The sequence below is a fragment of the Cnephaeus nilssonii genome, assembly GCF_951640355.1.
Source record: "Cnephaeus nilssonii genome assembly, chromosome: 13".
Lineage (NCBI taxonomy): Eukaryota > Metazoa > Chordata > Mammalia > Chiroptera > Vespertilionidae > Cnephaeus > Cnephaeus nilssonii.
Window position 1 is genome coordinate 28,876,606 of NC_137084.1, and position 18,754 is coordinate 28,895,359.

Genomic DNA, 18,754 nt, shown 5'->3' on the forward strand with positions numbered 1-18,754 from the left:
GTTTTGGGCTATGGGCCATACATTTGTACATCTGAAGAATCTTGGTTGGGATTAGTAAAAGGAAAAGTTACATTTATATACTGCCTTATGAAAGATGGAAATACCTACCTTTCTTGAATCCATGTTCCTAAAAGGATCTGAGGTGAGAAATACAATGTTGGTTTCACTAGAAATACAATGTTGGCTCTATCAATTAAGAAGAGTTCTGTGGCCAAGTTTGAGGAATACTTTCTAGACTCCCTTCTGAAGTGAAGGAAGAGACAGAAGAGAATAGACAAAAATAAAGGAAGGAAGGAAGGAAGGAAGGAAGGGAGGGAGGGAGGGAGGAAGGAGAGAGGGAAGGAAGGAAGGAATACATTTTCTGGATTTTCCTAAACAGCTGAATAGTGATGCTATGCAAGGTAGACACAGATGGAGAGAGAAGCAAGTCCTGGGTACTAGATTCCTCTCCTGGCCTCTAAACTATAGAGGAGCTTTGAGAGGTAGAATGTGGATCGAGTCCTCAGCCACCACATAGATTAATGAGAAGAGCTGCGGTAGAGAGGCAAAAGTGTCTCCATGTGGCCATCATTGGAAACCTTGCTCTGATTCCTTCTTGCTAATGTCGCATACGTCCTTGGCCAGCTTCAACAACTCCTCTTCACAAACATCATAGAAAAGTTGCCTAGTTTTAGTATTTCTTATCCAAAGAGTTACAGTATGTAGGCATGTTCATATGTGGCAAAATTTGAACATGGGACCAAAAGAAACCTGGCATTGGGGTCTCGTATCTGACATGGATGATCAGGGACTCAAGCCATTACCCCTGGGATTTTGGTTACTACAGGCAGAATTTGGGGAGAGTAAGACAATGGAACTGAGCCAATGAAGCAATTTTACTATTTTTTACACTTATAGCCAGAGGGCTCGCATGGGCTGCCATGTCCCTGGGACTGGAAAAGATTAGAGGAAGTATCAGTATATAAGGATGAAACCAGTCAAATGCAGAAGTAACCCAATTGGGACAGGACAAAGGATGAGTGAGGAAGGACTGCAACGCCAAGACCAGCCCCTGTCACCACCACGATGGCAGGAACCCTCTGCAATAAATGGATATGAAAACCTGGCTTCAGTGAGTTTGGCTCGTCTTTAGGTAAAGCATTTATTAATAGCAGGATGTTTTTTTCTTACTGGGAGGTAGGTGACCTAACTGGAACATCTGGTTCTTTTAAGAAAACAAACGCCTACCCTGGAAATGGCTGCCTCAGGCTGGCCAGGTGACACAAGCCCAGTGTTTCTCCATCTGTGTGCCTTGGAACCCTAGGCTGTGAGATGCATTATGAAATAAGAGTTGTGTGGCCATGTTTGAGGGATGTTTTCTATGCCCTCTTTTGAAGATTCACAGAGCACACGTGTCCCCCTCTCCAGCTTCCTCATCTCCATCAGTACCACAATTTCCCTCGATGCTCAAGCCAGAAATCTAGGCTTTATCTGTGAGTCTTCCCTCCCTCGCTCCAGATAGTCACTCTATCTGTAGTCCTGTTGGCTCAGCCTCCAAAATATGACGAGTTGATCCAGCTCTTTATGAGTCTACCTTGACCACCTTGACCCCAGCCACTACCATCCAGAGACCACAGAAACCACTTAACCAGGCTCCTTCCTCCTATTCTTACTCCCCATGGTGGGTGGCCTCCCCCACTTCTTCCCCCTGCAGCCTCACTCTCCAAAGAAAAGCAAAGGTGGCTTTTTCAAACACTGTGAATCAAGTCAAGTCTCTCTCCTGCTCAAGACTCCCCGGTGCCTTCCTGCCACCTCTAGAATGAAGTACAAACTTCTTGCCCAGCTTAGCCAGCACTCTGTGACCCGTCCTCAGGGCCATAGCACTGCTCAACTGCAGGCGCCATCACTCACACGTCCTCCACATGAACAGTGGCAGGCCTCTGCTTACGGGCCACCTTTAACTTCCCACCTCCCAGCACCCACTGCACTCCAGCCACGCCAGCCTCCTTTCTGCTCCTCCACATGCCTTTGTGTCAGCTGCTCCCTCTGCCTGATGTATTCCACACCCGAGCTCTGCGTGGCTCACTCCTTGCCAGTCATATTTCAACTTTGGTGTCATGTCCTCAGAAAGACCCTCCAATCCACCTAACCCAAGTTACCGACCCAGTCCCTCTGAATCCAATCATCTTATTGTAACACCACCATCTGATATTTTTCTTCCCCCATTTATTTGCCTGCTTCCTCCCATAGAATGTAGAGAGCAGGCACCCTGGCTATCTCACTCACCCTTGACCTCCCAAGTGCCTGGAACAGCTGGCACGCAGAAGTCATTCAAATACTAACTAAATAAATGTATGTTCCAGATTCAAGGATCTGAGAACTTCAATAACAGTTACAACAACTTAACCCAGATTATTTCCCAATTTCTTCCCCCATAGGACCCTTCCCCCAGCAAGTCATCACCCGAGTAATAAGCACACTGCAGAATCAGTCCTGCTCACTAGGTCATCCAGTTCGGCTGGGAATCTCTGATCTAAGAATGGCCCTTCAGGGCAGGGTGCAGAGGCTGGCTGCCTGGCTGGCTAGTCCTCCTTGGGAGTCCAGGCATTTCTGCTAGCTCACAAATCTCCATAACGTGAATTGGATACAAATAGATCATTCATGAGGGGGTCTGATTTCCATCACATCCAGAACTGCTGGTTTTAACAGCACAATCGGGAACCAGCACTTCTCATGGGAACATGAAACCGCCTGTGAGGTACCTGCTGTGTGTGAACTGCTCTGTGCTCTGCCTAACCGCAATGGGCAGCTGAGGGTGTGAAGGTGTGCGGAAAGCCCTGTGCTTATGAATGCTGGTACTGGGGCCCGGAAGCAAAGGCCTGTGCTCTTTAGCACAAATTAAATGAGATCAAGTAATCAATTTGATTGGTGACATTGAGGTTTGATAAAGGTTTACAACTTAAAAACAACAATCATTAGAGGACTTTTCTCTAACTTTACTATGACTTAAAAACGTTCTAATTCCTAATCTCTTTTTTTTTTTTTTTTTTTTTGCTGCCATTCAAACAAATGTTCCACAAGGTGATTTGCAGAACTGTTTAGGAATGAACTTTTCCCACTGTAACACCCTATAGTATACAGGGCATATATGGAAACTCCCCTGACTCTTAGCTTATACTTCACTCTATGGTGAGTCCCTAAAATCTGGGCCCTAGTCCTGCAGAGCAAAGGGCCACAGCCGACATGACTACCACCACACTAGGGTCAACAAAACCCAGTACATTCCATGGGCACTGCTCCCAGCAGGGATGCTGGCCCCCAGGAAAGGGCTGTTGCTAAGGACCACTGGCCATCTTTCTTCTTCGTTCCTGACATGTCTCTCTTGGCGAAGCAGAGCTATCTGCTGGAGAACTATGGCCTCCAACAGGGAAAATTACTTACACATATAACACCGAACACCCAGCGTGTAGGCAAACACGCAAGAAAAGTTTGAAGTCTATTTTAGGGGCTGTTGACTGCAGACAAGCGAGCGTGTCATAGGCCAGAGTTAAGGCAGGAGCAGCTACTTAGCTTTGGCTGCTGGCGATTCTGACTTTAAAACAGAACATGTCACTGCCCGGCCCAGGAGGCCGCCTCCGTCTCAAGGTCATGCTAACTCCTCAGTAACTATCAGTCGTTCTCAGCGTGAAGAAGCTCGCATAAATACCACGTGCAGCACAGGCTAGAATTTGGTCGGTGGGAAGGAGGAGCCCTGGAAAAACAGAATTATCAGTTGGCAAGGAGCCCCCACCTGGACTGCATTTCGGCTTGTGCTTTTGACTGCTGATGTGATGCTGGCTGGTGAGGCTGGCACGGGGCTTGGGGAGTGGCTGGCACCTGTTGCTGAGGAGTGCCAGCCTGGCACTGGAAGGGGGCCCCGGCCGCCTGGGACACAGCCGGCGGCAGTGGCGAGGAGAGGTGCTGCTTCTGGGGCTGCTGCTGCTGCTGCTTGTACCGGGAGAGGCTGAAGAAGAGGCCTAGGATGGCCTTGAGGTTTCCATTCCTGATTTCTGCGGGACGACAGAGAGAGCGGTTAGAGGAGGAGTCCGTTCTTGCTCCTGTCCAGTGGGCTGCCTCAGCCCTCACCTGAGTGGCATTCCTCTAGGTCTAGGATACGACAGATTTCCTGAACACTTGTGTCATTGGTATCACAGTCAATTAAAACCAGGCCTAAACCACAAAGAAATTAGCTTATTTTCCCGCTGGGATTAGAGTGGATACATGAGGCAAGTTGCAACTGGATGCCTGCAAGTGCCAGGCGGAAACTCTCAGTAAGGGCGGAGCCAAAAAGGTAAGCGTCCCCAGCAAGACCAGGCTTGTTCCAGGGGCTGGGCGATGATCGGGGACACAGAAGCCCTCCGCCACCGGGGAAACTCACTGGTCTTTGCAGGGCACTGCCAAGTCCGAGTTCTGCGCTTCCAGCCACCTGAGTGTGCCAAGTGGCTGCTGCCTCACTCCCAAGTCCTCACACTGCTCTCCCTGGTCACCCTGCCCTCCAACACGTGGCTCTGGGTCTCTTCACCTACTGAATAAACAACTTCAATTTGGGATGGGTGGGGGAGTAGGCTACAGGACTTACTTCTATGAAGAACTCACGCAAAAACTCTCCTCTATTAAAAGAAATTAGAGCGCAGTGGAGATAAGACAACTTTTAGAGCGCAGTGGAATTTTTCAGATGTTAAAATGCATTTGACTCACGACATGAATACAGAGCTGCAGAGAAGGAATGAAATACTTATTCACAGGCAGAGGCTGTGGATGTGAGGGTGTTTCTCCCAGGGCAATCTCTTCTTGTGTGCAGGGCTTTTAACACCAGATGCAATAGCCAGGGTCAAAACGGACACGGAGGGAGAAGGAAGAACTTTGGGGGCTCCCTCTGCTTTGCTTCGACCCTAAGCTGAAGGAGTGGGGTTGGAGGAAGGGAAGCCTCACCGGGTAGGGAACACCCTCCCTCTGGTTAGCGGCAGGCTGGGGAAGAGGCTGCTGATAAAGAAACAAGAGTTTCTTCCAAGGACCAGTTGAAGAGCAGAAGGTGTGAGGCCTCCCATCCCACTGAGCCAAACCGGCTAGGGCCAAAACTTATTTCTAACAACAAGAGCTACTACAAATTAGCATGTCTTGGGTTAAGCTTTCTGGGAACTATCTCATCCAACCCCTACAACCTGGGAAGTGAGGATTATGATCCCTCTCTTACTTAAGGGACGCAGTTCAGGAAGGTTTTATGATCTCCCGAGGTAATAACTGCTGGAGCTGGGATTTGAATCTAGGTTTTTCTGGCTTGCAGTGTGGTCTCCTACCACTGTAGAACTTGGCTTGCTTGTATACTCATCATGTGTGGTGAATTGAAAGGCACGCCAGATAATGTTTTAGTCAGCTAGCTGGTGGTCATATAAGTATTCTTTATTCTTCTTCTGTAAGTATTCTTTTGTTATGGAATGTGTCAAACATTCCATAATACGGTTTTTAAACCCTACAAGCAAAACAAAGAAGGGAGGAACTTGCAAATCAGCATATCCAGGGCTCAGAGGTTGTTCGCTACAAAAGGTTGGCGTGTCCATGTCAGCATCCTCATAACCTACCAGCCCAGCCCATGGTGGGCCAGGGGCCAGCTTCATCACATTCTCCACCTCCTGTGGTCCTTAAGGCATTTACTCTTCCTAATGGTTTGTTGCATTATTCCCTAAAACATTTTTTTACTTGTCAAAGAGCACAATGGCCCATAAACACACTTTTTTGGGGGAGCCAGAAAGACCTGGGTTTAAATCCCCACAGTCCCTCATTTATAAACTGACTATTCACAAGATTCAACTCTGAGCCCCAGTTTCGTCTTTAAAATGGGCGGATGGGTGCTGCACCTCTCCCACCAGGTTGTTAGGAAAATTAAGTGAAGAATAAATAAGGAAATGGGGGACATAGCACCCAGGACACTGCCTGGCTCACCCTTCCCTCTTTGGCTCAGAAAACAGAGTCACTCTACCTGCGGCACCCTCAAAACTCAGCGCAGGGCTTTTCCCTGAAGGAAGCCGTGGCTGCTGTCCATCCCCCTGTGCCCCTCACAGGGGTCAAGAAGGAAGCCAGCCATGAATAATCTCATGTTAGAGAAAACTCAATGGGGAGCTTCTTTCTGCTTTTTTTCTTTTTAACAGTCTTTTCATTGAGGTATAATTTGCATCCATAAAATTAAATAGACAACGATTTTTAGTAAATTTAGTAACATCCTAGTTTTAAACTATATCCATTACCCTGAAAAGAGTCCTCATGCTCACACACATCTAACTCTTACACTGTCCCCAGGCAACCTCTCATCTGCTTTCTGTTTTGACAGATTTGCCTTTTCGGACATTTCATATAAATGGAATCACGAGCGATGTAGTCCTTTACAACTTTCACTTAGCATAATGTAGTTAAGGTTCATCCCTGTTAGAGCATGTATCACTGGTTTCTTTATATTGCTGACAACTATCCCAATTATAGGGATGTACCACAGTGTTTATCCATTCTCCAGTTGACGGGCATTTGGACTGTTTAACCTTCTTTTCAGAACACAAAACTCAAAGAGTGGTGAAGGATCTGTTTGGGGTTGAAAGCCACCCACAGCTTACGCTATGGGTGATCATGAACAGACAGCATCCCAAATAGCTAGAACGGTGCTCCTTCCAGAGTTCTAAATGTCATCTGTCTGTGTTTCCTGGGGCCTGGTACGCTGGCTCCCCTGGCAGCCGAAAAACAAAATGTCATTCTGCCAGCCCACAGAAATGTTTCCCCCAGGACATTCCCCAAGGCTTTGGGAAGAGTACTGCTTTGCATCCCATCAACTATCCTCACACTCGCTGTCTAGAGAAAGAAAATAATATAGACCTAGAGAGAGCTGACTTGTCCAAGGAGACACTGGCTAGCTTGTGTCTAAACCGACGCAGGAATCCTGCTCTCCTTTCTCCTCTGGTGGCCGCCCCATGTACACTGAAGCACAAAGTACCCAGCTGTATTCCGGTTTCCATCAGAACCTGCATTGCCTTGACTCTCTGGGTTCCGACTGATCTCCTCGTTCCCATTAGCTGGGACGAATCTGCATAGATGCTATAGGGAATGTGGCACAAAGGGTAGAATAAATAGGAGAGCTATTTTCCTTCAACATTATTTAAGAGAAACCACAGGCCTGGTTTACAAAGGCATAAGCACTGGAATAATCTAACACCAAGAAACCTGCTTTGTAGGGAGGAAGGGACTCGGAGCCAAAGGGAGGGTTGCCTCTGACCGCAGAGTTGCAGGATCCCTATTCAATCGCCTTAAGCCACGGTGGGTGGTATAAGGCTCGCCCAGCTGATTGGGGACCATGGGTTGTGTGGCATTATTCCTCCAGCTGGGCCCTCTCCGCAACCTACATTCACCGTGTAACTTTCCACCTGACTCTTGCAGCCCTGCTGTGTACTGCCTGCCATGCTGTCAATGACTCTACCCACAGGGGAGTGGCTCAAGGGGGTGGGAGCAGAGCCCACAGGGCCCCTTCTGGCGAGGGGCAGAAGCAGTCCCACATGCACTGCCCAACTCAGGTGACGTGGGTAGGAGGAAACAGAAACGATCCACTTGCTGCTTTTATGCGAAAGGTCCAGAAAGTCCTCCTGCTTTCTGGCTCAGGATGAAAGAAGCTCAGCATCTACATCTGTGGACATCAGAGCAGAAAACCCAGGTCTGAGCTCATCAAGTCAGCAACTGATTTCATTCCTTCTCAGAGGCATACACTCCTTCTCAGAGGCATCTGGAAGGGTCTTCTGCCTCTGTTTCTCCAGTCTGCAAGATTTGTCCCCATTATATTACCTATGCTCCATCTCATGTCTAGATTTCTCTGCACCTTCCTTTGGTCTGCTGAATGCCTACGCATTCTGTAAAACCCAGGGGTAACATCACTGCCTCTCTGAAGCCCCCTTGACTGCCCCAGGCAGAGCTGATCACTGCCTTTCTTTGGGCGCCATTGGACTCTGTACATACCATTAGCACAGCTCTCTTATTAATTGGAATGAAGCCTAGTTTTGTATGACTGGCTGGGCTCTCTGTGCACTCCAGTGCCTAGTGCTGTGCCTGGCATATAGCATGTGCCCAGCAAACATTTGGTGAGCGAGATAGGATAAGCCATAGCTCCGGACTTCTGCTTCTCCAGTACAGGAAGATGGGCTCAGGGCCAGGTGTTCTCAAACTCCCAGGGATAAAGGCCTTACTTCCTCACAGGGACAGGTTTACAGATGGCCCTGACAGATGGTGTGTGGGTTGGAGAGGGGTTGAAGGGATCTTGCAAAGCACCCAGGGCAGGGTGAGGCCCAAGCTCACAGGACTCTGGCAAGTCTCCAAGATGGGTCCAACCTTTGGGAGCACCGAGGGGGCAAGGAGGCCTCGTCCAGGGGCTGTGCCTCACACCAGCAGCATCTCCACCTGGCTCACTGGGGCCTGTAGCCTCTGCCTGCAGGCATCTGCTGTCTGTGCCTGGGAACAAAGGCTCTCTGTGGCTCCCCAAGAGGCAGGTCAGGGCAGGACCTGAGCTGCTGAAACGCTTCGAGGACAGGTGCATACATCCTCCCAGGTCCAAAACCAGCTTTAGTCACTGGGAAGGGGTGGAGAGGCACCTACGGGGCTTTCCAACTGCTGATGCTATTTTTCATCGGGAGGAGCCTTAAGGCACTCAATCATCTTCAAAAGGAAAATAAAAAGCATTAAAACGACATTATTTCTTTAAACCCTATAATGCTTTCTAGTAGTCAAGCAGGTGGTGAGAAGTGTGGGCAACAGTGAGCAGGAGGAAAACAGGAGGCCTTCAAATCAGCAGACTGAGAGGCTTGCCCACAGCTGACCTTGGGGCCTCCCTTTCCCCACTGGAACTTAACCCCTTTGGGTCTCGCTTCCTCATCTGTATGAATGGGATAATGTGAATACTGACCTCATGAGGTTGCTGGGGACACTAAATAAGATAAAATGTTGTGGCACTTATCTCAGTGACTGACACAGGGTGAGTTCTCAATTAAATCGTAGGTAAGTTTCTATTCCTACGATTTAACAGTATGTCAAATGAGATTCCTGTAACCCTAAAATTGTGAATAAAAGGCTCTAAGTACCCTTGCTTTTAAGTTCAAGGACTTGACAAAGGTTGGGCCCAGTCATTATCCCTTAAGACTGTATAAGTTCAGAATCAGTCTTACCACCAGATACTATCGTCATGAACCTTTACCTCCCTCCCCCACCCCCGCCAAATCAATATAAGTAGATCTAGATGGGAGAATGTCATTGAGGGTACTGGAGGGTGGCAATGGGAGATGGTCACAGAGACAGAATATTTCCTCCTTCACCTAGGAGCAAGAAGGTGGGGTCCCTGTACTCCGTGCAAAGGCAAGGAGGCTCTAAAAGAATCACTCCAAGTGGGAGTTCTGGCTTTCCAGTGCCCAGTTGGACACCTGTTTAGTAGAGACTTGGCAGATCTGCCCCTTGGCCACCTGAGTGAGGGGAAGCTGAAGAGAGAGATCATATGGTGGGGGGTTTCCAGATGACAGGAGGCCTGTGCTACCCACTGCAAGTGGGAGACTGAGCTCACACATTCCTGCTGGTTCTATGGTAGAGAATGGAAGGATCATGAGTCCAAGATCTAGAGCCTTACCAGGACCAGTGTAGTGTGGAGACAAAGGGGGCCTGAATCAGGGGGGTGGGACCTGAATGCTACCAGCTGGAAATGAGCTGCAAGAGCTGGTCAAATCTCACAAACATCACAGGGCCCTGGGAGCAGCATGGGAGGGAGTGTCTGGTCAGCAGGGCATGCAGAGACTCTCAGCGGGGACAGTAGCAATTACCCAGGAGGGGACTGCACCTTCACCACCAGCCCAATTCTGCCTCTCTGTGCTCTCCCAGTCCTGGAGGCCCAGGCCTGGGAACCAGGGAAGGAAAAGGAAGTCACATTATCTTTGCCCCACCCCCTTCAACCTCCAAAGCCACCTGCAATGGTGGGGGAAAAGAGCTTTGAGGTTGAAGTTTAAAAATGAACAGGACTGAGTCATAGGTATTGACATAGAACTGTTCTAATAATGAGCATGACTGAAGGGTTATAAATTCAGCCAAAATATCATTACATGAGTCTCGACTTGGCAGGAAAGGTGGGGAACAACACAGAACAGTTGGGGGCGGTTACTGAAATACCATAAACCCAATAACGGATACCTCAACACACTGGTTACAAGTATGCCTCTCTATGCCCAGACTCACAGGGCTACTTCCAACATCGGCGAGGGGCGGAGGGCAGAGTGCCTCTGCATGACATGCCTCCGTGGTCCAGCAAACAGGGTTCTCAACCTTTTCTGCTTTCTTGCACCTGTGCATGGCATAGATTTTATCCATCTGCTGTCCCAACAGACACCCTGAACATGAGCTCTGAAATCACACAGACCTGGGTTCTGATTCTGACACTCATTAGCTACAGGGCTTAGGGATGCCACTCATAATCTCTTTAAGCCAAAGTATCCTCATCTGTACACTCAGCCTATTATAAATTCCAACGTCCGTTGTGAGAGCTGGAGCCAATGCACATAAGAGCCTTAAAGGCGCAGTTGGTATTATTCATTGAACAAATACTTATTGAGTAGATTCTCTATGATTTAAGATATAGAGAGGATGAGGCAGGTGGCAGGCAGGTAGGGGTGTGTGTGTGTGTGTGTGTGTGTGTGTGTAGATGAATGAGGCAGAAGGCAGGGTAATGGGTAGATAGATGGCAGAATGGCCAGGGTTCACATCCCAAAGAGCCCTTTCTGCTGAGCCAGACTCGGTAAAGCCCCTGCTGATGCTCTGCTGGAGGGGCTCAGGCCTGTGGTCCAAACAATCCCAGAAACTGGGAGGAGCATGTGCCTGCCACCTACTGGCCAGCAGAAGGACTCTCCACCAGGAGGGAATAGGTTCCTCAGAATGGGAATTTGCATCTCCCTACCTATCCATGGAAACACCACCAATCAATCACCCCATGCCCCAGCCATGTGCACACCACATGTTATTCCACCTGGATCTCAACCGGGGGAGGAGGGCTCACATCTCAGGGACAGGGGAACCCACTGACCACCTTCCTCTCTCAGAGTTGGTAATAGGGCTCACACCCTACAGCTGCTTCAGAGGCCTCTGGCGGCAGTGTGACCATGCCTGACCGGGGACAGGCGAGGCACACTTGAGTTCTCACGGGGGTATTCCAACAGCCCTACTCAGAGACACGAAACACTCACGAGGCATCAGTGGTGGCCACCCCCTACCGAACACTGGAGGAGACTGCAGCTCAGAAACACAGCCAGGAAAAGCAAGCTTTCACTGCAGAGCAGAACAGAGGCAAGAAACAGTTCCCAAACGGAATCCATGAACTTGCAAACTTACCTGCTCCATTGGACTGCTTCCTTCCTCACTGCTCCCCCCTCCCCACCCTGACCACTGGAGCGGATGCCAACCTTGCGAGGGAAAAGTGGTGTCGCCCGAAGCCCAATCTGCTTTACCTGTTCTGGGAAAAGTGGAGGCAGGTGCAGCCTAATGAGTTTGGGAGGATGCCGGGGCCTGTGGCAGCTTTGGAGCTGGCAGCTGCTTGTGTTGACAAACAGGAGAGCGAGCGAACGTTTCCAGAGCAAGATGTTGCCCGAGGAGGCTGAGAATTCAGACCAGCCACCTCCAGGCCAATAGCAGACCACCAGCAAACACGAATGTGCTAATTAGCCACCAAATTTGAGTTAATTAAAAACTAATCAGGATGTCAAAACGTAGCGCCTCATTAATACATCAAACGCTTTTATTTATTTTTTTTAACCTGGGAAAAGTACTGCTTCTTCTCATACAAGTAAGAGATAAGGATTCGGCCTTTCTCCCTGGGAACTGTGCAGTTTAAATATGTTCTGTGGTTAAGTGTTCTCTCTCCCACAGATAAGGCCCGGCTTGATAATTAACTGACCTGCTCGTCAGGTGACTAAAATCAAGCACTGGTTTGAGCCCTTCCCCGAGAAGCAGCTGTCTTCACTACTCCCCGCCGTGCCTTGCAGACAGGGCCAGCGTGGTCGAATTTGCATTCTTGGAGGGATTCTTTAGGTTTTCAAAAAGCTGGCACCCTCAAGCCTAGACATGCCCTGAGATGCCTCCAAACCAGAAGGAAAACAAAACCAGAAGAGCCCACCAGCGTCTCTTGTCTTTAGTGCATTCATGTTGTCAATCAGAAACAGGTGGGTATTTCTAATGGGGAAAAGGCAGCAGCCTCGTGACCAGCGCTGACTCACCTTCTGCAGACAGCCCCTGAATGTTTATTCCCTTAGCTGCCAGGAAATTCAAGCAGGCATCTATGTTTTCAATCTAGGAGGAAAAAAAACACAATAGACACTCAATCAACGCTCAGCCTTCTCCAGAGCCATCTCTAAGTAGAAATGAAGTGCTATGTCGGAGCGAGGGTTCAACGGGCATCGCTGAAGTTCTTGACAAGGAAAAACAGGAGGACATGAATGGATGCAGGTCAGGACTCTCCTTTGTCTGTACTTGCACAGGAAAAGGTTACCTAATATCCCAACCACCCAGAGCCAAAAGTCGAGGTCTTGGATTGCTCACGGCTGCCAAAAATAACCAGGGTGGAATTGGAGCTCTCCTGTTGATCACTGTCACCAGTGCAATCCTGAAAACTTGAGCAGCTGCCTGAAAAATGGAGGTGGGGACGAGGTTAGCAGACCCACCCGTCTGCCAGCAGCTGGGAGAAATTTCTAGCCACCAAGGCGGCCAGCAGTCCCATGCGCAGTGAATGGGAGTTTCAGCTGGAATCTGGGTAGTGTTTACTCACAAAATTCTCAGGATGGCAGGCATTGCAGATGACCAGGGAGGGCAGCGAGCTTGCTGAACCCCTCTGACCTTTGTGTTTTCTGTGGCATGAAGGGGCACACCCCACAGCCACCTTTGCCAGGGCTGATGCCATGGCCAAGGGCAAGCCAATGTCCAGTCCTCACAAAAGACCCATTAGGTCATCTCCAAAGGTCTGATTTGACTTCAGTTGTCAGGGCTAATTAGTTTTTGGTCTACAGGAAAATGTTCGGGCTTGATTAATGTCAATGGTGACCATAAATAAAGGAAATTGCTTTTGACTTGGCACAGGGATCTTTGAATTTCACACAATTTATATTTCACAATGGAGATCCCCCTTATTTCCACAACTACCCACAGACTACCTGACCTCCCAAGAACCCTACACATTCTTATGAACTCAAACAAGTATTTAACCCATGGAATTAATTTTTCATTAATAAATGGCTGTCTCTCACAGTGTACATGTAACCATCTGCCTTCCCTCTCCCCAAGCAATATCCTGATGCCTCCTTCATAGCCACTGAGGGTGAAGCGTCTGCATGTTAAGGGCTCTAATTGGAGTGGAGTCTATTCCAGGCTTCCAGCAGTCTTCCTGAAGGTCATGTCCACCTTCCCCCTGATATCAGCATCCTCCTTCTCTACCCTCCGTCTTCACATCTTCCAATGCTTTAAATTAACCCTTGAGACACCTGAATAAAACTGCACTCATTTCAGAAGAATCCATCAACCCTGAGTCTGAGGCGTGACACCAAATTAAAAGAGACCCACCAACATATTCAAAAGAAGCACTGCTCTACTACCACATGTAATTCTATAGAAATTTCCTTCCAAGAAGCATAAGAGCATTTACTTGTCCCATTCACAGAGTATTTAATGCATACACTATCATTTAAAGTAAGTAGTAATTTCTTCTTGCAAGGCTAGCCGTAGTATGCTTCAGTTCAGCCATCTACTGGGCTTTCTTTTAATGTTAAAAATATTAAAGGAATGAATAATTATAAATAGGTTACCTAGAATATTTTTTCTTCCTGTTGATTTTTTAAAGCCCTGTTATTCTTTTAATGCATTCCATAATTTAGATGGGTAGTTCTCCACTGGGCGGGGGAGAAATGGAGAGAAGGAGCAAGGATTTGGTTCCTTAGGGCACATGTGACAATGTCTAAGAATTTTGTCCCTCAGGGGACACGTGACAATGTCTAAGAATTTTGTCCCTCAGGGGACATGTGACACTGGCAACATTTGGGGTTGTCACAATGGGGGTAGGGGGCTTCCTAGTATCTAGTCCTGAATACACTACACTGCACAGGACAGTCCCACAACAAAGGACTATCCAATCCAAATGTCAGTAGAGCCACGATTGATAAACCTGAGTGACATGATCCTTTCAGTCACTCATCCAGTCAACATATTGTTGGGATTCTGCTCTGTGCCAGGCACTGTGCTTGACTCTCCTGACAGTGGCTGTCAGAGTCCTGCTCCCTGTCCAGCAGCCCACATTTATATAATGCTTCTCTTTAGGGTCCACAGAGACATTCCACACACCTCTACATCCATCCATTCCAGGGGGAATCAGAGCATAGCCACGAGGGAAGCATTAGGAGCTTCCCTCATTAGGTGAAGAGAGGAGGCTAAGGGCACCGAGGGTGCTTTCTCCTAAGAGGTGAAGCAGGGAGCAATATGCGATGGCCAGATTGCACCCCCTGAAAAATGTTAAAACCAAAAATAAGAACTTGGGTCATCATTTAAAAGACGATTCATAAGCCCATCTAATGCCCTGAAAATTTCCCCCCTCCATTATGAATTCTCTGCTCACAAAGGAGCTCAAAAAACATTCCTGAGTCTCAAATCCACTCTTTAATAACATTTCATTGAGGTTAGCAATCACTCCTGACAAGGCGGCCGAGACCCACACGCTTTTCATCTGCACCCCAGGAAGACAGAGGAGCCGGGCAGCAGAGCCGGGTCAGCCCTGGATTCCAACCTCCCAGCTGCACTTGGAATGAGATCAGAAGGGGAGAAAGCTTCTTTGATCCAGGCTCTCTTGTGATTAATTTCACCTTAAGGTTTTCTTCCAAATACTGTCCAGGTAAACAACCCATCTTCATATGCCATGAGACTGCAAACTGCCACCAAACCCCAAAAGGGGACCCGCCTGGTGGCAGGAGCCCGGCTCTCCTACAGCACGAGGGCGTCCGCGGACTCGTCTTTAACGAGGCTCATGTGTGATCCAGACACGCAGTGCGAGATGAGGACCCCGTTCAAGTTGGGAGGCAGAGCAAAGGAAAAGGCTCTTACCCAGCAAGTATGTAAATACAGCCAAGGCTGTTCATTAACACATAGCGGCCAATATAAACTACTTTCCAAAATTAGCTGAAGAAATGTGTGCTAAGTTCGACATTCCAGTGATGCTGAGGGGGCAGGCTGAGGAGGCTGTTGTACTTGTTGCCATAGCTCTGGGATGGAGATCCTGGGGTTTACAGCATTAGTTGGGGCGGAGGCTGGAAGCCTGAAGGTGGGACCACGATGTGGCTCAGAGACCCTGGGAGCAGAAAGATGCTGGATGAATGAGGAGGTTTAGACCAAGATGCACTTCCAAGAGCTTCCCTTTGTTTGGTGCCATATGTGGCCTCCACCCCGTGTGGCCCATGAACACCCAAGAGAAAAAGGCTGCAATGAAGCTTTTCTCCCTGTCTCAGCCAGAATCTCCATCCTGAAGTTGAATAGTTTCTCAGCCGTCTCTGAACTTTAGACTTGGCAGGGCAACTTCCATGAACTATGTATGTTGCAGCCTTTGTCTCCCACATCCAGACATAGATCTCCACCCAAGATAGCCAAAGAGCAAGGAAAACCAGAACAAATGCCAAGTCACTGGAAAGAGAAGGAGGAATGAGAGGCAAATGGAAAACTTAACATTTCAATCATGATTAAGACTGGACTGGGTCTCACGATAGCATAAAATATGCAAGCCTCGGAAGCGCGGCTGTATAGCTCCTTGGTAACTTAGAGACTGATCAAATACCATCTGTTGTGGCAGTTGTCATGGCAGCATTTTTCTCTGAATACCAGCGTAGCTGAGTGCAAAGCCCATGAAAATGATGGATGCAAATGAAGACCATGGGCACCACCACAGCCCAGGGGAAGATAGGGCTCCGGGCACACTGAGTAAATGGGGTGCTAGTTTTTATGAGTTAAGAGTGTCTCATGTCACCAGGGCTTCCCTTGGAGATCTCCATCCTGGGAGGGTGAAACTGGGAGGGCAGGCAAACAGCTGCTGACTGAAGTCAGGCATGGTCACAGCCATTTTTAAAAATCATGAAATGCCTAAAGCTTAGGCAATGGGAGATCCGGACCCGACAAGGATGAGTGAGAAACTTGTAAGTTCTGGGGCTGAAACACAGTGTAGCTTCTTCATGAGCCTCCTAGATCAACAGAAACTTCCTTTCAGATGTATGTGACCCTCACACCTGATTTTGCTACTTGCCAACAACAACAAAAAATATCATCACTCATCCATTTGTTTATCCATTTCTTTGCCCGTATATACTGAGCACCTACTGGGAGTCAGACAATGTGCTGGTACTGGGTATATAGTGGTGAATAAAATAGACATAATCCCCACTTTGTACACCTTATGGCCTAATGTAGGGGAACTGGCATTTAATAAATAGTGCACAGGTAACGTCTGTCATATATTGGAAGACTTGCCTGGGGGTTGGGGGGCAGGAAGAACTTCTTAAGGAAGAGATAGCAAGTGAGTCCACAGAAACAGGGCTTTCTGTCTATTCTGTTCAATGATAGAGCCCCAGGCACCTCAAATGGCATGGCGCAGGTTGTAGGTGCTCAAGAATATTTGTTGACAGAGGGGAATTTGAGCTGAGACATAGGAGTTCACTGGGTATCCAGAAAAGGTCGTACCCACCATAGGAAACCTAATGTTTGAAAGCTTCCAGGCAGCAGGCAATGTACCACTTTGGGGAACCAAAAGAAAGTCAAAATGGCTGAAGGCCAGTGGGCAAGGAAGCGCAATAGAGGACACTGAGCGCGAGCAGAGGGCCAGCCACATGGGGCTGCACCCAGGAGCTGACTTGGTGAAGGAGAGAAGGCAGGGGTCCTTCCAGTTCTTAGGGAAGCCTTGTCACTGCCCCATCACCATGGCAACAGCAGGGATGCCAAGGATGGCTCAAGCAGTGTCCAGAGACATCCAGGCTGGGAACAGAGACAAGGAGGAACGGAAAGGGAATGTCCGCATCTGTGGTCACATGTACTAACCAGGAAGGTCTGTTTCATATCTAACCCTTCTGACACTCGTTCCTCTGCGCTTTCCAAAAGTAAATATAGAAAATAAATCCAATCATGAAACCAAACCAAAAAGCAAAATGCACTTTGGGGAAATACCTTCCTAAATGCCTGTCTTACCTGTTCTATCTCTTTCCTCTGCATTCCTAGGGGCCACCACCTGATGCATAATTTGCTCAGCTTCATTTTTTTGTGTGTCCACCTATGTCAGGGTTGGGGCCCAGCATCATCACAGGATCACAGGGCTCATGGACCACAGTGTGGTCCTGGAGCTGCAGGACCCCACAGGATAGAGCTGGTGGAGTCTGGACACTATAGTTGTGATCTCAGAAGGGGACCCCAGAATAAAGGCAATGTATAGTGGTGTTTCAAATTCTCTAGTGGGGGGAATATTCAATAGCATCTCCTCTTGTAAGCCCCACAGGCTGCCACTTACTTGGCTGATGCTTAAAGCCAACATTGTCCAGCAGTATGAAGAGGGTTCCATACCTTCTCTCCCAGCTTGGGCCATTGAAGCATCAAAGCTTCCAGCAAATCAGCTCTAGCTCTCTTGGTGGCTTTGAAGCAGAAAGGTTAAGAACGTGGGACTTGGGCTGGATGGGGCTTGAGTCCCATTGTCGGGTCCTGCTTAAATTTGGCAATATTATCCACCTTACCTTTTAACTTTAGCTTTCCAACAATGTTGTCAAGAATTCCTTTAAAAAAACACTGTAGGAATCTCTCTGCTGTTACAGCAAATGGGTAAGTCCATATGGATACAAAAAAATTCTCTCTAGCAGAGAAAAAAAAATGGATAACAAGAATCTCAAATTCTTCCAGTGACTATCTTTCCAACTGCCTAGGAGAGTTCATGTTCTTATTGTTTAATGCCTTCTCAACTTTTCCCTTGAAGCAAAGAGAGAAGCCTGGGAAGGGAGTTATAACTAAAGGTGCAAACGTCAGTCCTTGTTCTGGAGGCTCCCATAATACACCCTCACAGTTGAGCTCTGCAGAGTATCCCCTTTTAGAGATGGCAGTCATTAAGAGAAGGAAACTCCACCGAGGATCGTCATTGTCAGAGAGGCTGAATGGATGCCTTTGTGTGCGAACGTAACACAAGCTTTTGGGTTAGACAAACCTGGATTCAAATCCTGATCCTGCCATTTACTAAATTATGATCTTCTGCAGGTGGGATAATCTGTAAAATGGGCATTATAACAACCAATACATAGAGTAGTGGTTGCCACTAAATGTGAGGATGTAAGTGTGATGCTAAGAAAGATCCAATCACCAGCAGTTTTTGTACTGTGTTGTCATTTTTGACGAGAATGTCTCTGAGGAATAGTTCTAAGGCCACAACATGCCCAAAGCCGTGTCTGGGGCTGAACCCTGGGAAAACAGAGAATCAGACCAGCTCCTCTGGGCTGCCTTCCTTTCCTGCTCCTGGCTTTCCTCTCAAGCCCTGCTGTCCGGGACGCTGTGGCTCTCCATCACCTGATGTCATGCCTGCCCCTCATCAACCCCTCTCTTGAAAAGATACTGATTCATTCACACCAAGGCAGCTCTAGGAGGAGGGGAAACAGTATTGAGAAAATAGTGTGCTCCTTCTCTCATGGAGCAGCCAGCCTCC

The 18,754-nt window shown here is 48.2% G+C and overlaps 1 protein-coding gene across 6 annotated transcripts in view; it reads right to left on the reverse strand.

Moving 5' to 3' along the window:
* Positions 1 to 18,754, reverse strand: part of NAV2 (neuron navigator 2) — a 370,532-nt gene that overhangs the window by 205,329 nt on the left and 146,449 nt on the right. For all 6 annotated transcript variants that reach the window (XM_079786933.1, XM_079786930.1, XM_079786929.1 and 3 more), the window contains exons 4-5: positions 12,282 to 12,354; positions 3,770 to 4,028 (exon numbers count right to left, since the gene is read on the reverse strand). In XM_079786933.1, the coding sequence (XP_079643059.1) occupies positions 3,770 to 4,028; positions 12,282 to 12,354 (332 nt within the window). The remainder of the gene's footprint in view (positions 1 to 3,769; positions 4,029 to 12,281; positions 12,355 to 18,754) is intronic.